We start from the raw sequence: 19,114 nt of genomic DNA, 5'->3' as shown, positions 1-19,114 counted from the left end.
AGTTCCTCTGCGGTGTTTTACATCATTTTAACAGAATTTGAGGAATCTTATTAGTGGCTGTGTTCACATGATTGTAAATACCATTAATGTACGTCTACAGCAAGATGCTTCTTGACTTTAACTTCAACAGCATTAAACAATGAAGGCTGAAAACTCTTTGTTGTCACAGAATCTAATTGTTTATTTATTTATTTAATTAATTTTACAATTTCTTTTCATTTTCATTATTATTGGCAAAGTCCTTTTTTTGTTGAAAATCTAGAAAACAATTTCCTGCTAAGGTCAGAGGAAATGACAGACCATTTGTGATTTAGCTTGATCCATCATTAGATAAAGATATGCTGGGGCTTTTGATCTCAAGATACTAGAACCTAATAAAATACATAGAGAAAATATATAATTGACTTAGTTTTCATTTATGCTGGTAAATTTAAATCAGGTATTGTTTGAAAAAATATTTTTAAAACTTTGTTGTGGCTTCTGGTTTTGGTGTGCCACCCCAAAGATTTTAGTGCCCCCCATTTGAAAACTTTATGGGGGCACCCTTGCATGGATTGAATGTCAATGCCCACTCAAAAAAAAAAAAAAAAAAAAAAAAAATCTGCCTTTGCAGCTGCTTTGAAAACATTTTTAAAACTCATTTTTCAACCACTAGATGACGCTGTTTCTGTCCCATCAAATTCCAAACATCAAACCGTTCTCATTTTTTTGCATTTTTATTGAGCTTTTTTACTACAACACAGAGGGCCACATACAATAAATAGAGCATAGTGATGAATCTATATTTACAGATATTCTGCTTCACACAATCATGTTGACACTACAGTAGAGGCCTACGGAAATAAATAAAAGAAGCATTTCTCTGAACAAGGGCTAGTGTGCTTCTTACTATGTCATGGCACACAGTTTTACTTACAAGATTAACAATATAGAGCACATTTAGATATGTTGAGTCGAGACAGAGCAACAGCAGGTGGTACCAAAGCGCACACTCCCTCCTGGTTCAGGTTATGAATGGAGGGTCCGTTTGGAGTTGCACAGTTCAAAGTTCTACTTGACCGGGGATGCTATAATATTTATGCACACGCTTTCTCTCATTCCTTTCTTTAGCTTTAAGGAGGACGCGTCGGTCTGATTGTTCATCAGCAATCACATAGTTTAGGAGGAAGACAATGGCGATGAGACTTTTGCTGCGACTATGAATGTTTAAGCCCTGAGATGCTGTTAATGCCAGTAAGTGCATCAGGCTGAGTGGTGCTGTGAATGATGAACATGAGTGGAGAAACAAAAAACATACAGCTCATAATTGACAATTAGAACACAAAGTTTCCAAACGTCTAATGCCATTACTTTTGTCATAATCGATACGAGACAAAAATTAAAAATGCTAAAATGAATAAAAAGTCTCAATATGCTCATGTTTGATTGATTTATCAGTGTTGTTTGTTTACTTTACCCAGAAATAGCTGATGTTTTGTTGAGATTTGTACGGTGGGGCATTAGAAAACTGCTAACATTCATCCAGATTATGTATTTCAAGATGGAAACCCAAGATTTCTAGAACTCACAATAAACTCTTTCTGACTGTAAGAACGCGGGGACAATCGTTTTTGCTGCACACGCTCTGCTTTACTTTGCCACTTGATTCAGTGTTTTATTGCCGCCCGACCTATTTGTTACCCAAAGGCTGCTTTCCTCCATCCTGATTGGCTGGTCAGGATTTTTCGTAGAAGGAATAACAGCCTGAAAACCCGTCTGCAACGTACCCCAGACTGGTGACTGCACAGCTGGGAAAACACCTGCTGAAACACTGAACCACTAAATGACATCCCCACTTTTATAAAACAACCCTTTACTCTTCTCTTTTAGAAATCTAGAAAAAGCAGCAGAAATTTGCAAATAACGACATTTTGTGACACGGAATGATTCATTTCCTCTGCTTAATGAAACACCTTTCAAGCCAACTTTTGATCAGATGGAAAATGAAAATGTGCGTGACTACATTTCTAGGAGAACAGAGCTGTGATTAAAGCTTTCAAATCTACTTACAGGTGCTGAGATTTCAAATCTATCTGTAGAAATTCTAGGCTCGAGTATTTGACAGGATGATGTCCATCAACAACAACAAGCGGCTCTAGAGGTAGTACTTACAGATATATGCAAAGGACGGAGCATCTTCATTTGATTGTAAGAAATGATTTGACGTTAAGGCTTGGAATAAAAGACTTACAGGGTGTGTGTGTGTGTGTTTGTGTTTAAGAGGTGCAGGGCATCAACGCAACTACAGGAAGTTTCTTCAACACATCTGCAGGTCTGAGCTGGGTTTCCATCACTCACAACATGTTTTATTATAGAGGATCCCCATGTTCTTTTTTTTTCTGATCTGCACTCAACTTTACTCTAAAGTAGAAACGATAGTGTTTAGGTGAAGGTTCAGATTGACTGTCTTTTCTCTCTCGTTCCTGCTGAAAATAGTTCATTTTTGCTCACAGCAAACCAGCCGCAGACCAAAACTCATGACACATGCAGAGATCTGAAGGCTTCACCCACAAAGCGACATGCACGGCGAGCGTGGGGCTTTCTTTTACAAGCTGGTGGTACACGGTTCGCACTCCTACTTGCATCGGAGGAAAAAAAATGTTGGTGACTGCCTAGACCCAGCGTGATGCCCGTCAGACCATCTGTGCGGGGGACGGAGGAAGCTGTGCATTCAGACGAAACGGCTGCTGGTCAAAAAACTACTGGAGTGCACGGCACTGATATTTACAATGTGAGTACAGAGCGATCGGGGAGGGGTCAGCCCAGTTCCAGTTCAACCACCTCAGGGGGTAATCAGTTATATCTGGTGACCATAGCTGAGGGATCAATGTAAGTTAATTAAATTAAAACAGAGGCTTATAAAATCCTTTGATGGAACTAGAAAGGACTGAACCCCAAAACTGAGGGGTAAGAGGGGCCGACATAGCAACAGGAGGGGCTTCATGTAGTTAGAAGACTACAGGGCTACGGATCTTCGTCTTCATCTTCAGTGGTGATGAAGTGGGAGGGGCTTGAGGGTACAAGGGCTGCATGCAGAATGGAACAAAAGAGGGGGGAGGGGTCCTTGGATGGGTACAGTGTTTGGTCGTGTTCTGCAAAAAGACAAAAAGTCATCATTAATAGAAAACTTCCTGCTACAAAGTAAAAAAAAAAAAAAGAAAATGCATCACTTTTCTAGCTTTTTGTTATCAAAGAACATTTTTGCTTAGTTAATAATATGTTTTATATATCATTAAACATATTAAAAAACATTAAACATATTAATTTATTTACTGTACTATACATTATATTTATATAAATGTATATGCATATGTGTTTATGTATATATGTATATGTGCATTGGTATATGTACATTATTATATATCACATGTATATAGTGTTTTTTGTTGTTGTTTGTTTTATTTATCTTTCTTTGTTCTTCTCACCCTCTCCTGTATTGAGCTGAACTAATTTTTAGAATAGTGCTGCCCACCACTGGAAACATCTTTCTCTTGCTCAATATGAGAAACTAAGCTCATTCATTTCTAAATGTAAAATCCATTCAGTCACAAGCTCTGCTAAAAATGACCTCAAACATTTAAAAAAATTAGGAAATAAACATCTGAAACTCAAAAATAGAAAAACACACAAAGAATTGCAATTTTTACACAGTTGCAAACATGTTTAACAGAAACTACAGCAGGAAAAGAATTCAAAAACCTGCTTTCAACTGTTCACAACCACAAAATATGAAGAGATTTTATTTTTTTAAAATCTTCTCAGAACTGTAAATATGTTGAAAGACACAACAGGACTCAGGTCCTACTTAAAGCTATGTTGCAGTCGATTATTTCAAATGAATCAAAAAGTATAAAAGAGTACTTTTACTTTACTCAGAAAAACATTTGTGTACCTTCTGTGCTGCAGTTGAATTTGTAGGTAGTATTTAGTTGGTTGTAATCTGTCATTTGAATTGATTAACATCTTTATGAGTGGTATTGTTTTGGGTACTGAGTATTGCATTCACCAAAGAAAAGAAAATACACCTCTTACCTCACATCTGTTATGAGATCTGGATCTTGTAATGACAAGAAGAGAGTTTATTTGTTTTTCTTTGGTGAATGCGATGCTCTTCCATACGTACAGAAGACATTTTGCTTATTGATGTCAGGCAATTTTAAAATAACATTTTAGAGGTCAAAGAGGCAGATTTTTTAAATTTTATTAACCTAAAATGAGAGTAGAAATTATTATTTGTTAGTTATTGATTATATAAATGTGTCCAAATGTATTTACCTTCACATTAACTTGCAGCAGTCTCCTGCTGAATGACGTAATGTCTGTTTGAATCATCCACCTCGCTGCCACAATGAACATCACTCCTGTTAACGCAGAGACAAATTACAAATCCGTCAGCTCATTTAAACTGTTTATCTGATGATTTTTCACTCCTAATGGACCCTTCCTGACATCCTCACCTGTTATCATTTATGTCTCTGGTTTCTTTGATGCTGTTACCTGTTGGAAACAAAACGAGGGATTAAAAAAATATTCAGACATACAGTAACAATCATCACCTGAACAAAAAGGTAGGCATATAGAAAAGATGGGTTCAGTTTTTGTTTTGTTTATTTACCATTGTCAATGTTGAGTGGGTAGGACTCCAGAATGTCTCCATTATATCTGCCTGCTCTGTAGCCCAGCGCTGTAGAAACTCTGTCAAACAACAAAAACACATTTTACGAGATGTTTGATGGTGGGCACAGACCCGCTCACCCCATATTAGCAGAACTAATAATTTGATGAGCTGTTTGGCATTTGTATTATAAACTAGTCACTGTCTTAACTTGCACTAAATAATCATATTTTATTTTCTCTACTGCTAAAACTTTAACTATATGCCTCCTTGGCATATTGTGTAAAACTGCCGTCTATGTGCAGTGATGCTTTTGATCAAGCTGTCACTGATGTGTCACACTGTTTGTTAAGAAAAAAAACAAAGTCCGCACTTAAAACTACTGTAAAAAGTCAGGGAAAAAATCATTTAGCATTTTCCCAGCATCTTTTGCAGCTGCGATGTTGTTCAGTAACAGAAAAGATTTCCTGAGTTTGTTTCAGAATTTTCAAAAAGTGAAACAAAGACAACATCTTTGCTTTGATCTGAGTCATACAATTTTTTTTAGTGTTTATTGTGTTTAAATTCAAGAACTTAATCTACAGAAACATGATTTCACACTGTACTTTTTTCCCTCCCACGTCTGCTGTCCTGTTTGTCAGCTGTAGCTCCGCCTCCTGGCTGTATCACAAACAAGGGCAACCATTACCCAGCATGCAATGCACCGTGATGTAGTTTCTATTACCTGTTCTCTCAAATTTTACCTCAAAAAGAGTTATAAACACTTTTATTTGTGACCTATGAAGGATTCTGTGTTGTGTTGACTTTGTCACATTTAAGTTTGGTTTGATATCTGTGTTGAAGTTTATTTATTTACTGTAAAACTGAAAGCTAGAGGAATAGAGAGAGGAACTTAAAGGCAGGTATGTTCAAAGACAAAACCCAAATGCATTAGCACATTATACTTGTTGCCACATGGTGGACTAAATGTCAAAATGTTAAGTATTAGCAGTTTAGCTCTAGCTTCTGCCATATTTTTTTTACAATTTAGCTTTTTTTATCCGCTCTCGGAGGAGTAAGACACTTTTTTCCTTCTCTCCTGTCTTTCCTTATCTTTCCCTGCTTTGCCGCTTGGAGCCTCTCTACATTTTTCATCCGAAATAAGAACTTATGGATATTTTTATTTTTATGGATTTGGTTAGCTGGTCTCTCAATAAAATTTTTGGAACAAAGTTTTTTCTTCTTCCATGGGAGGACATGTCAAAGGTGGGACCTCTGTTCTTCTCTGTTCTGGATAAATATTTGGACTTCGATCACTGGATTCTACAGATTGGTTTGGTGGTCTCCTGGTGTTCTACAAATCAGCTGAACTCACTTACTCCTCTGGCTAATAAACTTGCTCTATGCAGAGGTTTTTCATAAACACCATAGCGTGTCACAGTGTTAATATAATATGATGTTTTTGCTTTTTTTCCTCATCTTCCCTTCTCTTGTGTGTTTTTCAGTTTTTCTTTGTTTCTAAGATGGCACCACAGCAGGCAGCCTGTTACTGCAACTCCGTTTTGAGCTGCTGTAATGTTCAAATTTCCCCACTGTGGGATCAATAAAGTTTTATCTTATCTTATCTTATTAGTGGACCTAAGAATTACATGTAGTGTTTTAGGTGTTAGTGAAGTTAATAACTTGATTAGTTGTGCCCATCACTGGAGATGTTTTAAAAACATCGCCCTTTAAAAACTCAAATGTCTGCCAACAGTGATGAACGTAACAGCATCTCTTAATACATCACTATGGAAAGAATAACTGCTCAACAACAAAACAATATATCAACAACAATATATCAGCCTTTAATGAAATCTTGAAAAAAATTTCTCAAATATCTCAATCCCCCTAAAGGCCAATGACATACTCATGCCATAAACAAATTCAGAATACTTTCAAGTGCCTATTGTTTATTTAGTTATTTTTTTTCATTCATTGATTTATTTATTCATTTATTTTTCATTTATTTATTTTTAATTAATTTTATGAACTTATATACAATACTTATACATGATCTTTTTGTTAATGACTTTTATTTTATTTATATTACATTTTTACAGTTGTATTTAAAATTTTTTATTCAATAAATTTTGTGTACATTACCCTATATTTATTAATTACCAATCCTCAAATACTGGTATTTTGACTAATATTAAGACCAATCACATTTTGTTTTACTTTACAGCTCTGTTTATTTATTTATTTTTACTTCTCCTTTCTCTCTCTGTATCTTCTTTTCGTTTGTGTTGGTTCTTTGCTTTGTTATAAAATGTTTTGTTTAAAGAAAATGTCTGCCAACAGTAGGTTTTATTCAAATGGGTTTTGAATAATTTATTCCTTGTACCACAAACAGTGTAAACAAGCTTTATTGTCATGGAAAAAAAATAAATGAATTAACTCACGTGTTGCTCTGGACGGAGTTGGCGCTGCAGTTGACGCTGGAGGAGCTCTTCTGTGTCCCGTTGTTCTGGAAGAGGGCGTTGCTGTAGGCGTTGGCGTACTCAGTCGCACAAATGTAGGAGTAGAAAGGATTCGTAGGAGAGCAAACAGGAGGTTGCTTCGGTCTCACCGGTTTAGCTGTCAAGATGATAAAACTGGGTTATTCAAGTTGAGGGGCGTGAAAAGATTAAATACACAAAGTTGCGCCATGATTCTGTGCAGTACCAATCTGAGCCGCATGGGGGCGCCTCAAAGCATTCTTCGCCCTCATGGCATCTTTGATGCGATCGACCTCCTGCTGATAACGGCGGCGGTCCATCATGGCGCCCTCTTTGGCATCTCTCAGTGCAGTCTCCAGGGCCTTAACTCTCTCAGCAGTAGACCGAAGCCGTTTCTCCAGCTTTGGAAGCTCACAGCGCAGATCTGCATTGTCACGAACCAGCTAGATGGAGGGGGGACAACAAACATGGGACATCATGTAAACATGATTAAAGGCTGAACGAAAGGAAACAAACTGCTGAGAAGGCAAAAATATTATCCTAGTAATCTTGTTTAACTGCCAATGACAAAAAAAATATTTATTTTATCATAAATGCCACAGCAAATTTAGGATTTTTCTCTAGGTACGTTTATAAAACTGCTCACCTGTTTGTGAACCTTTGTAAGTTGGTCCAGGTTATTCTCAAGAAAGGAAATCTTCTGCTTCTGGGTACAAGACCCCCCGCTATCATCAGGTTCCATTTCGGAACTCTGAGGAAATAATAAAAAACAAAAACATAAAACATTATCAATCAGAAAACTGTATGATTTTGTAATATCAGAATCAGAATTGCCTTTATTGTCATTGTAATTTACATTATGATAAAACTGGATTAGCTACTCCAAGGTACTTTGTTTTGTTGACGAGATAAAGTAAAATTAAAAATAGGCACAATAAAATAAAAATAGACAAGTTAAATATAAGACAAAATGTACACTAAACAAAAAATAAATAAAATTTCTTTGTATAAAAACGAAGAATATGATTTTTTTTAACTAAATATACTTCTTAGTTATTTGAAAATATTGCACGAGAAATATTTCACACCTTTGCTATTGCACACGGGGTTGAAATTGAATGTTTTGTTTGCCGTTATTTTCTCTTGTTCAGTGCCGTGATGGCTCTTGGGTAAAAGCTGCCCCTGAGCCTATTTGTCCGGGTTTTGTGTGACCTGTACCGTCGGCCCGAGGGTAGCAGGTCAAACAGGTAGTTGCTGTGGTGGGATGAATCCTTGATTATACTGGCAGCTATAATATTCTTGTAATACATCTATTAAACTGGATGTTTGTGTACAGCTATCAAAATATCAAAGACATCAAAAGGATTGATGGTGAAGTTGCTATTTATTTCAAAATTTGACCCGTGTGTGATCGACTTCTTTAGAATAAAAAGCTTTACTTTTTTAACCCGCGACGTGAGGTCTTGAACGAACAGCTTGCGCAGGTTGTGGAGGGTCTGGAGCTCGCGGGCCTGGAAGACAGACAGATGTTGAGGAGACTGAGGCGTCAACTCTGGGTTGAGGTGAACAAACAGCTGTGCTTGTTTTACTCACGACGGTCTCCTCCAGACCCTTCAAGTCCTGTTTGGTCTGCTCATGGCGCTCATGCAGGAAGCTAACAAAGAACAACAGAACCTCTGATTATCTACATGTGGTTTTTAGTTCCTTCTGCTGGAATTCACGCAGACGTTTAAAATAAAATCATCATACAATTGTCACTCAAGACCTCCTCAACACTTACGAGAGCTCCTCCAGGCGCTCGCTCTTGGTGCTGTCCTGACTCTTCAGGCGTTCGAAATCAGAGCGCACCTGAGCCAGCTCCAGCTCCAGCTTGGAGTTACGACTGGAGGTGAAAATACAAATGAATAGGTATAAAGGGGAAAGAAGAAATTACATAAAACCAAAATTACCCAAAGTACTGAAAGCTAATGAATCATGGGGGAAACATCCCATTGAAGTCATTTATGTGGGAAAAAAATAGAAAGGTAGTGACAGACTCAGTGAGCTCATCGATGATCCTCTGCTTCTCGTTGATCTCATCCCGCAGGCGGGCGAGCTGCTTGTGATGGAGACGTTGAGACTCTCCCTGCTGACGAAGAGATTTCTGGAAGTGGGAAAAGCGAGCGTATTAAAAGATGCTGAGAGATGCAGAAACGTTAAAAAGGAAACAGTGTTTTCTACCCATGCATGAAAGAGCTAAATAATAAACGAGGAAGGAAAGAATCAAAATAAGTCAGAGCTGCATGTTAATGTGAGGCAACCCGTACCTTCAGGCTTCCATCCTCAATCTCACCCTTTTCTCCATCTTTCTCCTCCAGGGTGGAGTTATCTGGGAGAAAGACATGAAAGAAAAACGTTCAGGGACAAACTGCACAGCACCTTGAATGTTTTGTTTTTGCCACAGATCATTATTTCTAGAGATTTCTCTGAGTGTTATGCGCAGCACACCCTGGTCCTGCAGTTTAGCCAGTTCTTCACTCAGGGAGTCGTGGCTCTCCTCCAGCTGCCTCTTCTTCTGCTCCACGCTCTGAGTGTACTCCGTCAGAGAGCGGATCTTAGCCTCGTGCTGCACAAACAGAGGAACTAATCAGAATTAAAATAGTCCTTCATCTTTGGTCTCTTTTTATATAAATATGTCCTCTTTAGCTCCTACTTACAGGGCGCCAAGTGTAAAATAACAGGTTAAAAATAAGTCACTAAACATTTTCATTATTTATCTCACTTTCTGAGTGTAAAACCCTCATGTAAAAATTTAATTTTATTGTTGTTTAGCTCATTGGGCCTCATGCAAGAACCGTTCGTACACACAGATTTGTTCTTAAGTTGTGCGTACGAGTGATTTAGYAGAATTTGTGGCATTCACCAATGTTTTCGTATTCTACGATTTTTTTCAGATACGAACAAAATTCACGAGTGGTCCAGACCTGTCGTATATTTTATGAGAAGTCAGTCTGCTGTTATCCAGACGGGTTTTCTTCATTAATAACTTTATATTTCGTTAGTTTGAAGATATTTTGAGTTGAAAATAAATCACACTCCGTAATTATGTTGACAATAGGCTATTCTGCTTGAATTAGAGTTATAATTTTAAATGTAATAATTTAGACTAACAATATAAATTGTCCGTCCAGCTGGCTTACCCGCTATCGGGTGCGGGGGCAGCAGCAGAGAGACCCCGCTCTCCCCAGCGACACTTTCCAGCTCGTCCTGGGGGACTCCGAGATGTTCCCAGGCCAGAGGGGATACATAATCCCTCCAGCGAGTCCTGGATTTTCTCCAAAGTGCCAGACTTATTTTGAAAACATTTTAAAATGCTTATTTCAAACCCACATCTGAGACCACCTGCAACCGTGCAGCGCGCGGTGGGGTGGGGGTGGGGAGGGTGCGCAGCGCTGCGGCTTCTGAATAAATGAAAATAATTTAACACAGTTGTTTATACTTTTAGCAGCTCTTTTTATTCCACAGCTGACCTGCTAAAAATGACAGATTTTCTTTTCTGGATCTCTGACAGACGGACTTCAATCTCTGAACTCGTAAAGTTTTTCTTGTTAGTTTTCGCTGTCATTTTCATGAATGGACACTTCCTTGTGTCTGAGGCAGGAAACATAGCCTTATATGGTGTTTTTGGGGTGGTAATTATGCTAATCTCCTCTTGCGTGCACGAGCAGCTGGATAGAACAGGTGTAATTTACGCAGCTCATTTACACACTTTTCCTGAAGATAGAAGAGTTTGTTGAATCTGACGTGACATGTTCGTACGAACCCTTTGTAGGAAAAAAAGTAAGAGAAATTTAGGATAAGAATACGAACATGTTCTTGCATGAGGCCCATTGTTCTTATATTTTGCTAATTTTTACTAAATGTTAAATTTAAACATTATATGTGAATATTACATCCTAAATCTAATAATGTAAATGTAAATCTAAAAGTTACATCTTAAACGTTGCAGCTAAATGATAAAACTTGCATTTAAGAATTTCAGAATGGAACGCAGCCTTTGCTGTTGGTGCGCACAGAGCCCTATATAGAGATACTTAAATGTAAACTTCAACATTTAGGATTTAACATATACATTTAGATTTAGAATATAACATTTAATAAAAATTAGCAAAATGTAAGAACAGTGAGCTAAATAACAACAAAATGTTAATTTTTTTAATTGAATTTTACACTCAGTAAGTGAGCTAAATAATGAAAATGTGTTACTAGCTTATGTAAAACATTTTATTTTACACTTGGTGCCCCATACCTACTAACATGTATATCCATTTTTACTTACACCCCCTTCCCTTTATGACTTTGACCCCTTGTACTAATTCTATCTCCCTCACCTGCGAGATGAGGAGGTGGCAGGAGGACAGCTCCCTCCCGGTCTCCTCCATCTTGCGGTGGCACTCCAGCTGCATGTTCTCTAGCTGGCGGCAGCGCTTCACCATGCTCTTCACCTCCGACTTGATCTTACTGATGTAGAGACGAGCGACGGTGAACTCCTCCTCGATGGCGCCGCTGATCTCCACCGGCTGTGGAGCGGAGGAAAAAAAAAAAGATTTGTCATCGTTGTCTCACCCAGAAACACCATGGTTCATCACGTAAGACAGCCTGAACTGTCAGTCGTCTCCTCATTAACCCTCAGTGCTCACCAGCTTTATCTCCCCGTTCCCCACAATGGAGCTGAACTCGCTGAGGTCCCTCATGAGCCCGTTGAGGACGTCTGCGATGCGTTTCCTCTGCTGACCGCTAACTTCCTGCATACGAGACAGCTCTGCCTCCAGCTCCATCAGACTCGCCTGAAAAACAGAGAAATGAGACAGAAAAAACATCTGAGTCTCAGTTTGAGGTTTTCTCAGGATGAAAATAATAAATTTGTTTCTTTATACTCATTAGGATACATAAAGTCAGTGATTTTAGAAGAATGTCTAGATCTTTGAATAAGGATGACTTGGTATGATGATATATTTCTGCTGGTCTCTGTGGTGCAACAAGCAGCTCAAAGCATCCTCCTGTTCAACCGTCTGTCTGTCTCATTTCACCCAAAACATCCCTCCTTAAACGTACCATTTTCTGGGCCAGTTGGTCGGCCAGCAGCTGGTTCTGCAGACCCTTCTCCTCCACCTCCTGGCTCTTCTGGTCGTAATTAATGGCCAGTTCCTCCAAAGCCTGGAGCACCTCCTTCACCTCAGCCTTGGCACAGTCACTCTCCACCTGGAGGCGGCCGAGCTCTGCCTGGACCTTGTCCCCGTCTCCCCTGGAGGAGGCCAGGAGCTGAAGAAAGGAGGGGCCACAAAAATATAAATAAGCAAGAAGATAAAATCAGAAGAAATTGTTATTTTAACAGTGTTTGTTTGTTTTTTTTCTCACTTCGTCCTGGTCCAACATCTGCTGCTTCAGTTTCTCCACCAGCTGGCACTGCAGGTTGATCTCATCATCCTGCAAAAACACAATATAAGAAGTAAAACCTTACTGTCTACATACATACTGTACATTGTACAGCATATAAATGACAGCAAAATATATATATTGTTCATAACAATGTCTCAGTTACAAATCAATTACGTTACAAAATGAAAAAAAAAATTTAAAAATAAACCAGAAAAAACATTTTTTGTGTGTTTCCACCTTGTCATCCAGCTGCTTGTACAGCTTGCGGATCTCCTCCTCGTACTTCTGCCGCTCCTCCTCGGAGATGCGGACCACGATGGAGGAGGTGTCGTTGTCCAGAACCGGGGGGCGCTCCTCCACCGACTCCAAACAGGTCACTATGTTGGCCGTGGTCTGCTCCGTCTCAGGCACGTCCTCTCCTGGGAGGAGGAACGAGTAGAAAAAGGAGGCACAAACTGATGAGATCCTTTGCCTGGTGCGTCTGAACCGAAGGAGCCGTGAAGATTAATTAAAGGTAATATGTTTAATGTCACCATTTCTCCAGCGGTTGAGCTCGGCCTCCAGCTTCTGAATGGTGTCCTTCAGAGTCTTGTTCTTCTCCTTCTCCTTCTCGTACTTTTTCTTCCACTGCTCCGCTGTCAGCTCCAGGTTGATGGAGGCGGTGTTCCTGATGGTCTTAGCGCTGTGACGAGAAAAAGCAAAGAAAAGTAGAGGAGAGGAGGGATAAACGTTAGTTATTTGTAAGTTAATGCACGCTGCTAAAGATTAGTTCCTGGTTTGTTTACAATTTTACTAATTGATGCTTCCTTTCTGTCAGTTTTCAAATTAATGTTAGGTAGCACTTTACACTAAGGCTCCCCTTATAGATGGCTTATAAATAGTTTATAGGTAGGTTATTAATTCATCTGTAAACACTTTATAAAACTTTAATATGTGTTTTTATGCATTAGTTAAGGATGAGAAAGAGACAACTGTCTGGTTTCTTGCCAAACAGGGAGCCAAATCTGTTCATGTACATATTCCATGTAAAGATGCTTACAGGTTTCTACCTTGTAAACACAATGGGCCTCATGCAAGAACATGTTCGTATTCTTATCCTAAATTTCTCTTACTTTTGTTCGTACAAAGGGTTCGTACGAACATGCTACGTTAGATTCAACAAAGTCTTCTATCTTCAGGAAAAGTGTGTAAATGAGCTGCGTAAATTCCACCTGTTCGCATCCAGCTGCTCGTGCACGAGGAGAGGTTATTTACATAATTACCACCCCAAACACGCCATATAAAGATATGTTTCCTGCCCCACATACCAGGAAGTGTCCATTCATAAACGACATTGCAAAGTAAAAAAGAAGAACTTTACGAGTTCAGAGATTGTAGTCCTGCTCTTGGAGATCGAGAAAAGAAAATTTGTTCTCTTTAGCAGCGTCATGTGGAATTAAAGGAGCTGCTTAAAGGGATGAAATGTGCTGTTAATGCTGTGTCTCCTGTGGGTCGTTACAGTCATAGAAATAAAAATKTAAATCATATTCATCTCTCTCTAGTCCAGCTCTGAATTTCTTTGGTCAAATATTTTTAATTTAAGTGTAAACAACTGTGTACCGTGTTTACATTTATTCAGAAGAAGTGTGGTTGCGTACCGCTACCCGCCTGGCCGTCTCTCCCCTCCCTGCGGTCGCAAGTGTCAGATGCGGTTCTGAAAAGACGCATTTTAATACGTCTCCAAACTTCAATTAATGCATAATTTAAGTTGTTTTTTAGTTTGAGATCTTCATATTAATATTGTAGTTTTATACAACAGCGTCAAAAGACAATTTAACTTAATCTAATCAATTTATGTCGTTAAAATCTAATTCCATTTCAAACAGAATAACCTACTGTCAACATAATTATGGAGTGTGATTTATTTTCAACTTGAAATATTTTCTAAATAACAAAATATAAAGTTATTAGGGAGGAAAACCCGTCTGGATAACAGCAGACTGACTGCTCGTAAAATATATGACAGGTCTGGACCACTCGTGAATTTTTTTTTTTTTTTTTTGGTGCACCGTTCCTGGAGGTACTGCAATACCAGGTCGATGCTTGGAGTGGACGGAGCAAGCCCCTATTCCATCTCCCTGTTCCAAAAATCAATTTAATATATGGTCCCCGGGTAGGGGACGTATCAGATATTCAACTGATAAGAACAGATACTACACTTGATCTTGGCCAAAAGGCAGAGAAGCAATGACCACTCGTGAATTTTGTTCGTATCTGAAAAAAACCTTAGAATACGAAAACATTGGTGAATGCCACAAATTCTCCTAAATCACTCGTACGCACAATTTAAGAACAAATCTGTGCGTACGAACGGTTCTTGCATGAGGCCCAATGAGTTGGAAACACGTATTTGACATATTACATAGTACTGTATTACTGCATTATACATACCCACAACTATCAAAGGAAGCCTTATTGTAAAGTGTAAAACTGTACACTACTTAAAAATCTCCCTTATGACATTCATACACGTTTATTAATCATTAATATATAGTGTACCTACTGTTTTACACAAAAAGGCTCCCTTTGATAGTTGTGGATATGTATAATGCAGTAATACAGTACAATATTATATGTAAAATATGTGTTTACATCTCATTATTGTGCTTACAAGGTAGAAACCTATAAGCACTTTTACATGTAATGTGTGCATGAACAGATTTGGCTCACTATTTGGCAAGAAACCAGACAGTTGTCTCTTTCTCGTCCTTAATTAATACATAATAAACACATATTAATGATTTATAAAGTGTTTGCAGACAAATCAATAACCTATTTATAAACTATTTATAAACTATCCATAAGGGGAGCCTTATTGTAAAGTGCTACCTAATGTTATAATGTGTTTCCAAAGATGCATTCACTGACTCTGATGTCACAACTTTTCCCTCTTTATGCGTAATAATGATTTCCTAAACTTCTACCGTTGTCCGAACATCAGGGTGGATTTGGTTTCTCCCTCGTTGTAGCTGGAGGGCGAGCAGCAGATGAACATGGTGGTGCGGCAGTTCCCACCCAGCGAGTCCTGCAGGATGCGGGTCATTTTGCTGTCGCGGTACGGAACGTGAGATTTCTGCAGGAGATGGAAGATCAAACAAGAGGAGGAAGAGAAAAGAAAATAAGAAGACAATGAAATAAAGAAAAAATATGTTTTCTTGAATTGTTGGAGATTTTTCAGTAAATTAGAAACTTCTTTGTGTCAGGTGGCCTCAAATTGTCTGTAGCAGATTGTGCTGTAGCTAACTAATCTGGATCATTTAAAGTTAAAGATATAAAATAAAAGATGAAAGTACTGAACATATCTGTAAAATAAAAAAGACACATCTAATCATCCACCTGTAAATTACTACATTTTAACAACAAAAATATGCTTTAAGCTTTTAATGGGGCTTAATAATTTCACTACATAAACTAATGGCTAAAGAATAAACTGCAGTTTTTCATGTCTTCTTAACAAAATAACAGTTTCTTAACAGAAACACAGAAAACCAAAGAAAGGCTAAACTCACTGTTCCTTCAGCCAAGGCAGAAATGACATTTCCAAGAGCAGAAAGAGACTTGTTGATGTTTTTCGCCTCATCCAGGACAGAACCTGCAGCTCCGGTCTTGCTGACCTGTAATCCGTGCAGATCAAATTGTGAAATGGTTTCACGTCTACCGGCTGACTGAAGCGCTCTCAGAGTGTCTCCTACCTTCTCGCTGCCAGCCAGGTCCACCAGGTAGAGCTTTCCACACAGTTTCTGCTCCGTCTCCACGTGTTCCTGTTTGATGTTGATCAGGAAGATGCTGTGGCTGCGAGAGCTGTGCTCGTTCATGTCTGCGCACAAACAAACAACTCGCTCATCAAACAACTGATATGAGCTATAGGAATTAGACACTGATGTGAAAATATCATTTTTAGTCTATGTCATTCCAACATTTGACACAAGGAAATATTTTGAAATATGGGAATTATCCTTAAAGTACCTGTGACATGCATATCCATGAAATACAAAAAGTCAAAGAAAATATATTTATATTTAAGAAACTTGGCATAATACACATGATTTGACCTGTTTTGTCACATAATTGGCAAATTTTCTTTTGAATTTTGCTCAGCTAAAGTGAAACAGGAAGTGACATCAAAGGGGAACTCTTTGAGAAAGAAAACTTCCTGGTTTTTGTTTATTGAAACATTATTATTTGAACTCTGACTCTTTCTCACCTCTCTATGATAGAGATTAAAATAATCTAAAGAAGCATCAGATTCTTCTCTACAGTCTGTGTTGTTAGTCATTTTAGCAACACTCTGTTTTTATTCAGACATTCCCCTTTGACATCACTTCCTGTTGTTTCACATGCAAATATCTCGACAACTGTTCGTCTCAGTGACGTGAAATCTTTTTTACAATGTTATCAATGTTATCTTTCAAAAAAAATCATTATAAAAAATGATGTCACAGGCACTTTAAGATGTGACTAAAAGCAAAAAAAAATCTTATTTGAAAAGTTAAAAACTAAAAAATAAACTAGAGATATGATGCAAAGGTGTGTTCTTAAAGTGCATAAACAGTGTTGTTTTCGTTAACGATGACAAAGTATTTTCATGGATGCCCCCTTTTTTCATGATGCATGTCAGTGCTTCTATTCTGAATAAAAGCCTGGTGCATGTAAACACTTGTTTGCACAAGTTTAATAGTCTACTAACTAAGTTTAGGACTGCATGATGTCCGTTTTTCATAAATAAGATGCATCTTCATCGTCCTGGCTGACAAGTTTGAGTTGAACATGTCTGTCCCCTTTATTGCTTATAATATTGGGCATGTGTGTTTTGTATGTTCATTGCACTTTAGCAAATTCTGAGAAATAAAGCCACAAAGTGAGCATATTTTTGGGGGGCATTTTTAGAGTAACATAAATTCACAAATGTTAACACAAATTACTCAAATTAATTTGTAAAGACAAAAATGTTGTCTTTTTTTAAGACTAAAAGTAAACAATTTTTAAGCTTTTGTCGACCAAAACTCGACTAAAACTATTAAATATAGAAATGACTAAAAGTGACTAAAACTAAGGAGTATTTTTGTTCAAAAGACTAAGACTAAAATTAAAATGGCAGTCAAAAACAACACTGTGCATAAATGTAGAATCGTCTGTTTTGACAAACGTAAAGAAGATCAATAAACACCTGCATCCTTTCTGTGACTCTTTTTAATCTTTATGTTCTTGGAAACTCAGACTTTAGTTGATTATTTGATGAGGTCAGCATCATTGTAAAAGCCACTTTTGAACTAAAACATACAGATTAGTAATGTTAAAATAAACCATGACATTGCATTTGGAATCATTTACCGTATTTATTCATGTATAAAACAATCTCAAGTATAATACGATCATTTTTTGAGCTAAAAAGGATTAAAAATCTAATTATCAATAACTCCTGTACAATACTACTCCCCCACTTAATGGATGATTTTTAGGGTTAAATTTCTAGTATTATACATGAATAAATACAGTGGATCTTTTGGCATGAAATCATACATTTAAATTTAAAAATGCTTCTAGTTGTGGATGAAATTTTAAAAAGAGTTTCTTGATTAAGAACTAATCTAATATTTAGAAAGGTCAAAAGGAAAAAAAATGTATAGGTCCTCTGGACGGGTTCTTCTTTAATGAAACGTTTCTTCTCTCCTCCAAGAGACTTCTTCAGTCTGAGAGTTTCAGGCAAAATTCAGGCTTTTTTTTTTTTTTAAAGAAGAACCCGTCCAGAGGACCTATACATTTTTTTTTCCTTTTGATTTTTTACCTGGATTATTGAGATGCATCAGGACATTTAGAAAGGTCAATGTTCAGAGGGAAAAAAAATGACATAATTTCACTGAAAGCTCAGATTTTCTCCTACTTTCTATGACTCTTTGTCCTGGTCTAATTTTAGCTCCTGGATTACCGACACAGCAATATTTCTGCTGACATATTGTTCAGAGATTCTTCCAGCTCCGGCTCAGACTGGGTCAGGTAACTGTTTGATTTTAATGCCTCACACTCCCGGCCCGTCACTTTAAACGTTCTGCATTTATTAGACAGAATATGTTGCGGAAAATAAAGCGTCTCACATCATGTAGATGGTAAGCAGTGCTCCGATTAGCTAATGGGGGAAAGTTCAGCTTTCTCAGCGGCTGATATCTGAGGGCATCTGCTCGACGTCTGCAGACCGGAGCTCCATTAGGCTGCTATCAGCAGGCCGTTCTGCAGCTGGGTGAGTCAGCAGGCTTCAACTGGAAACAGATAACGCTGCGCTGCACGGGAATGCAGCTTTCAGCAAATCTGGGCCACTGCTGCTGCCTACGTACCCTCGGCTTCTTTAGACGAGCTGCTGGAAAGGAAAAAATCTGTTTTTCACTGTTACTATTCTATTCTAAATTTGAGCCGGGTATTTAAAGGGTGCAGCATCCTGTCTAATTTATCTTAAACACAACTTCTGACTCAGGATTACTTTAAACGCTGAATGCGTATGGAGGTAAATTTGTGTTTTTATTATTCAATCAAACAAAAAGCATCTTCAATC

The 19,114-nt window shown here is 38.0% G+C and overlaps 1 protein-coding gene across 1 annotated transcript in view; it reads right to left on the bottom strand.

Annotated features, from left to right (window-relative positions):
* Nucleotides 1-697: 697 nt before the first annotated feature.
* Nucleotides 698-19,114, bottom strand: part of LOC106536430 (kinesin heavy chain isoform 5A) — a 26,812-nt gene continuing 8,395 nt past the window's right edge. The window contains exons 8-29 of the mRNA XM_014033714.1: nucleotides 16,263-16,387; nucleotides 16,080-16,184; nucleotides 15,495-15,643; nucleotides 13,065-13,213; nucleotides 12,769-12,950; nucleotides 12,511-12,579; nucleotides 12,208-12,414; nucleotides 11,793-11,939; nucleotides 11,484-11,672; nucleotides 9,601-9,718; nucleotides 9,420-9,481; nucleotides 9,150-9,256; nucleotides 8,894-8,995; nucleotides 8,707-8,767; nucleotides 8,553-8,624; nucleotides 7,760-7,864; nucleotides 7,340-7,556; nucleotides 7,078-7,252; nucleotides 4,655-4,734; nucleotides 4,497-4,536; nucleotides 4,315-4,400; nucleotides 698-3,131 (exon numbers count right to left, since the gene is read on the bottom strand). Coding sequence (XP_013889168.1) covers nucleotides 4,322-4,400; nucleotides 4,497-4,536; nucleotides 4,655-4,734; nucleotides 7,078-7,252; nucleotides 7,340-7,556; nucleotides 7,760-7,864; nucleotides 8,553-8,624; nucleotides 8,707-8,767; nucleotides 8,894-8,995; nucleotides 9,150-9,256; nucleotides 9,420-9,481; nucleotides 9,601-9,718; nucleotides 11,484-11,672; nucleotides 11,793-11,939; nucleotides 12,208-12,414; nucleotides 12,511-12,579; nucleotides 12,769-12,950; nucleotides 13,065-13,213; nucleotides 15,495-15,643; nucleotides 16,080-16,184; nucleotides 16,263-16,387 — 2,540 coding nt within the window. The 3' untranslated portion in view covers nucleotides 698-3,131; nucleotides 4,315-4,321. The remainder of the gene's footprint in view (nucleotides 3,132-4,314; nucleotides 4,401-4,496; nucleotides 4,537-4,654; nucleotides 4,735-7,077; nucleotides 7,253-7,339; nucleotides 7,557-7,759; nucleotides 7,865-8,552; nucleotides 8,625-8,706; nucleotides 8,768-8,893; nucleotides 8,996-9,149; nucleotides 9,257-9,419; nucleotides 9,482-9,600; nucleotides 9,719-11,483; nucleotides 11,673-11,792; nucleotides 11,940-12,207; nucleotides 12,415-12,510; nucleotides 12,580-12,768; nucleotides 12,951-13,064; nucleotides 13,214-15,494; nucleotides 15,644-16,079; nucleotides 16,185-16,262; nucleotides 16,388-19,114) is intronic.

The sequence above is a fragment of the Austrofundulus limnaeus genome, unplaced genomic scaffold (assembly GCF_001266775.1).
Source record: "Austrofundulus limnaeus strain Quisiro unplaced genomic scaffold, Austrofundulus_limnaeus-1.0 Scaffold1812, whole genome shotgun sequence".
NCBI lineage: Eukaryota > Metazoa > Chordata > Actinopteri > Cyprinodontiformes > Rivulidae > Austrofundulus > Austrofundulus limnaeus.
Note: the sequence above shows the minus strand (reverse complement) of the source record. Positions and strands in the feature narration are given on the sequence as shown.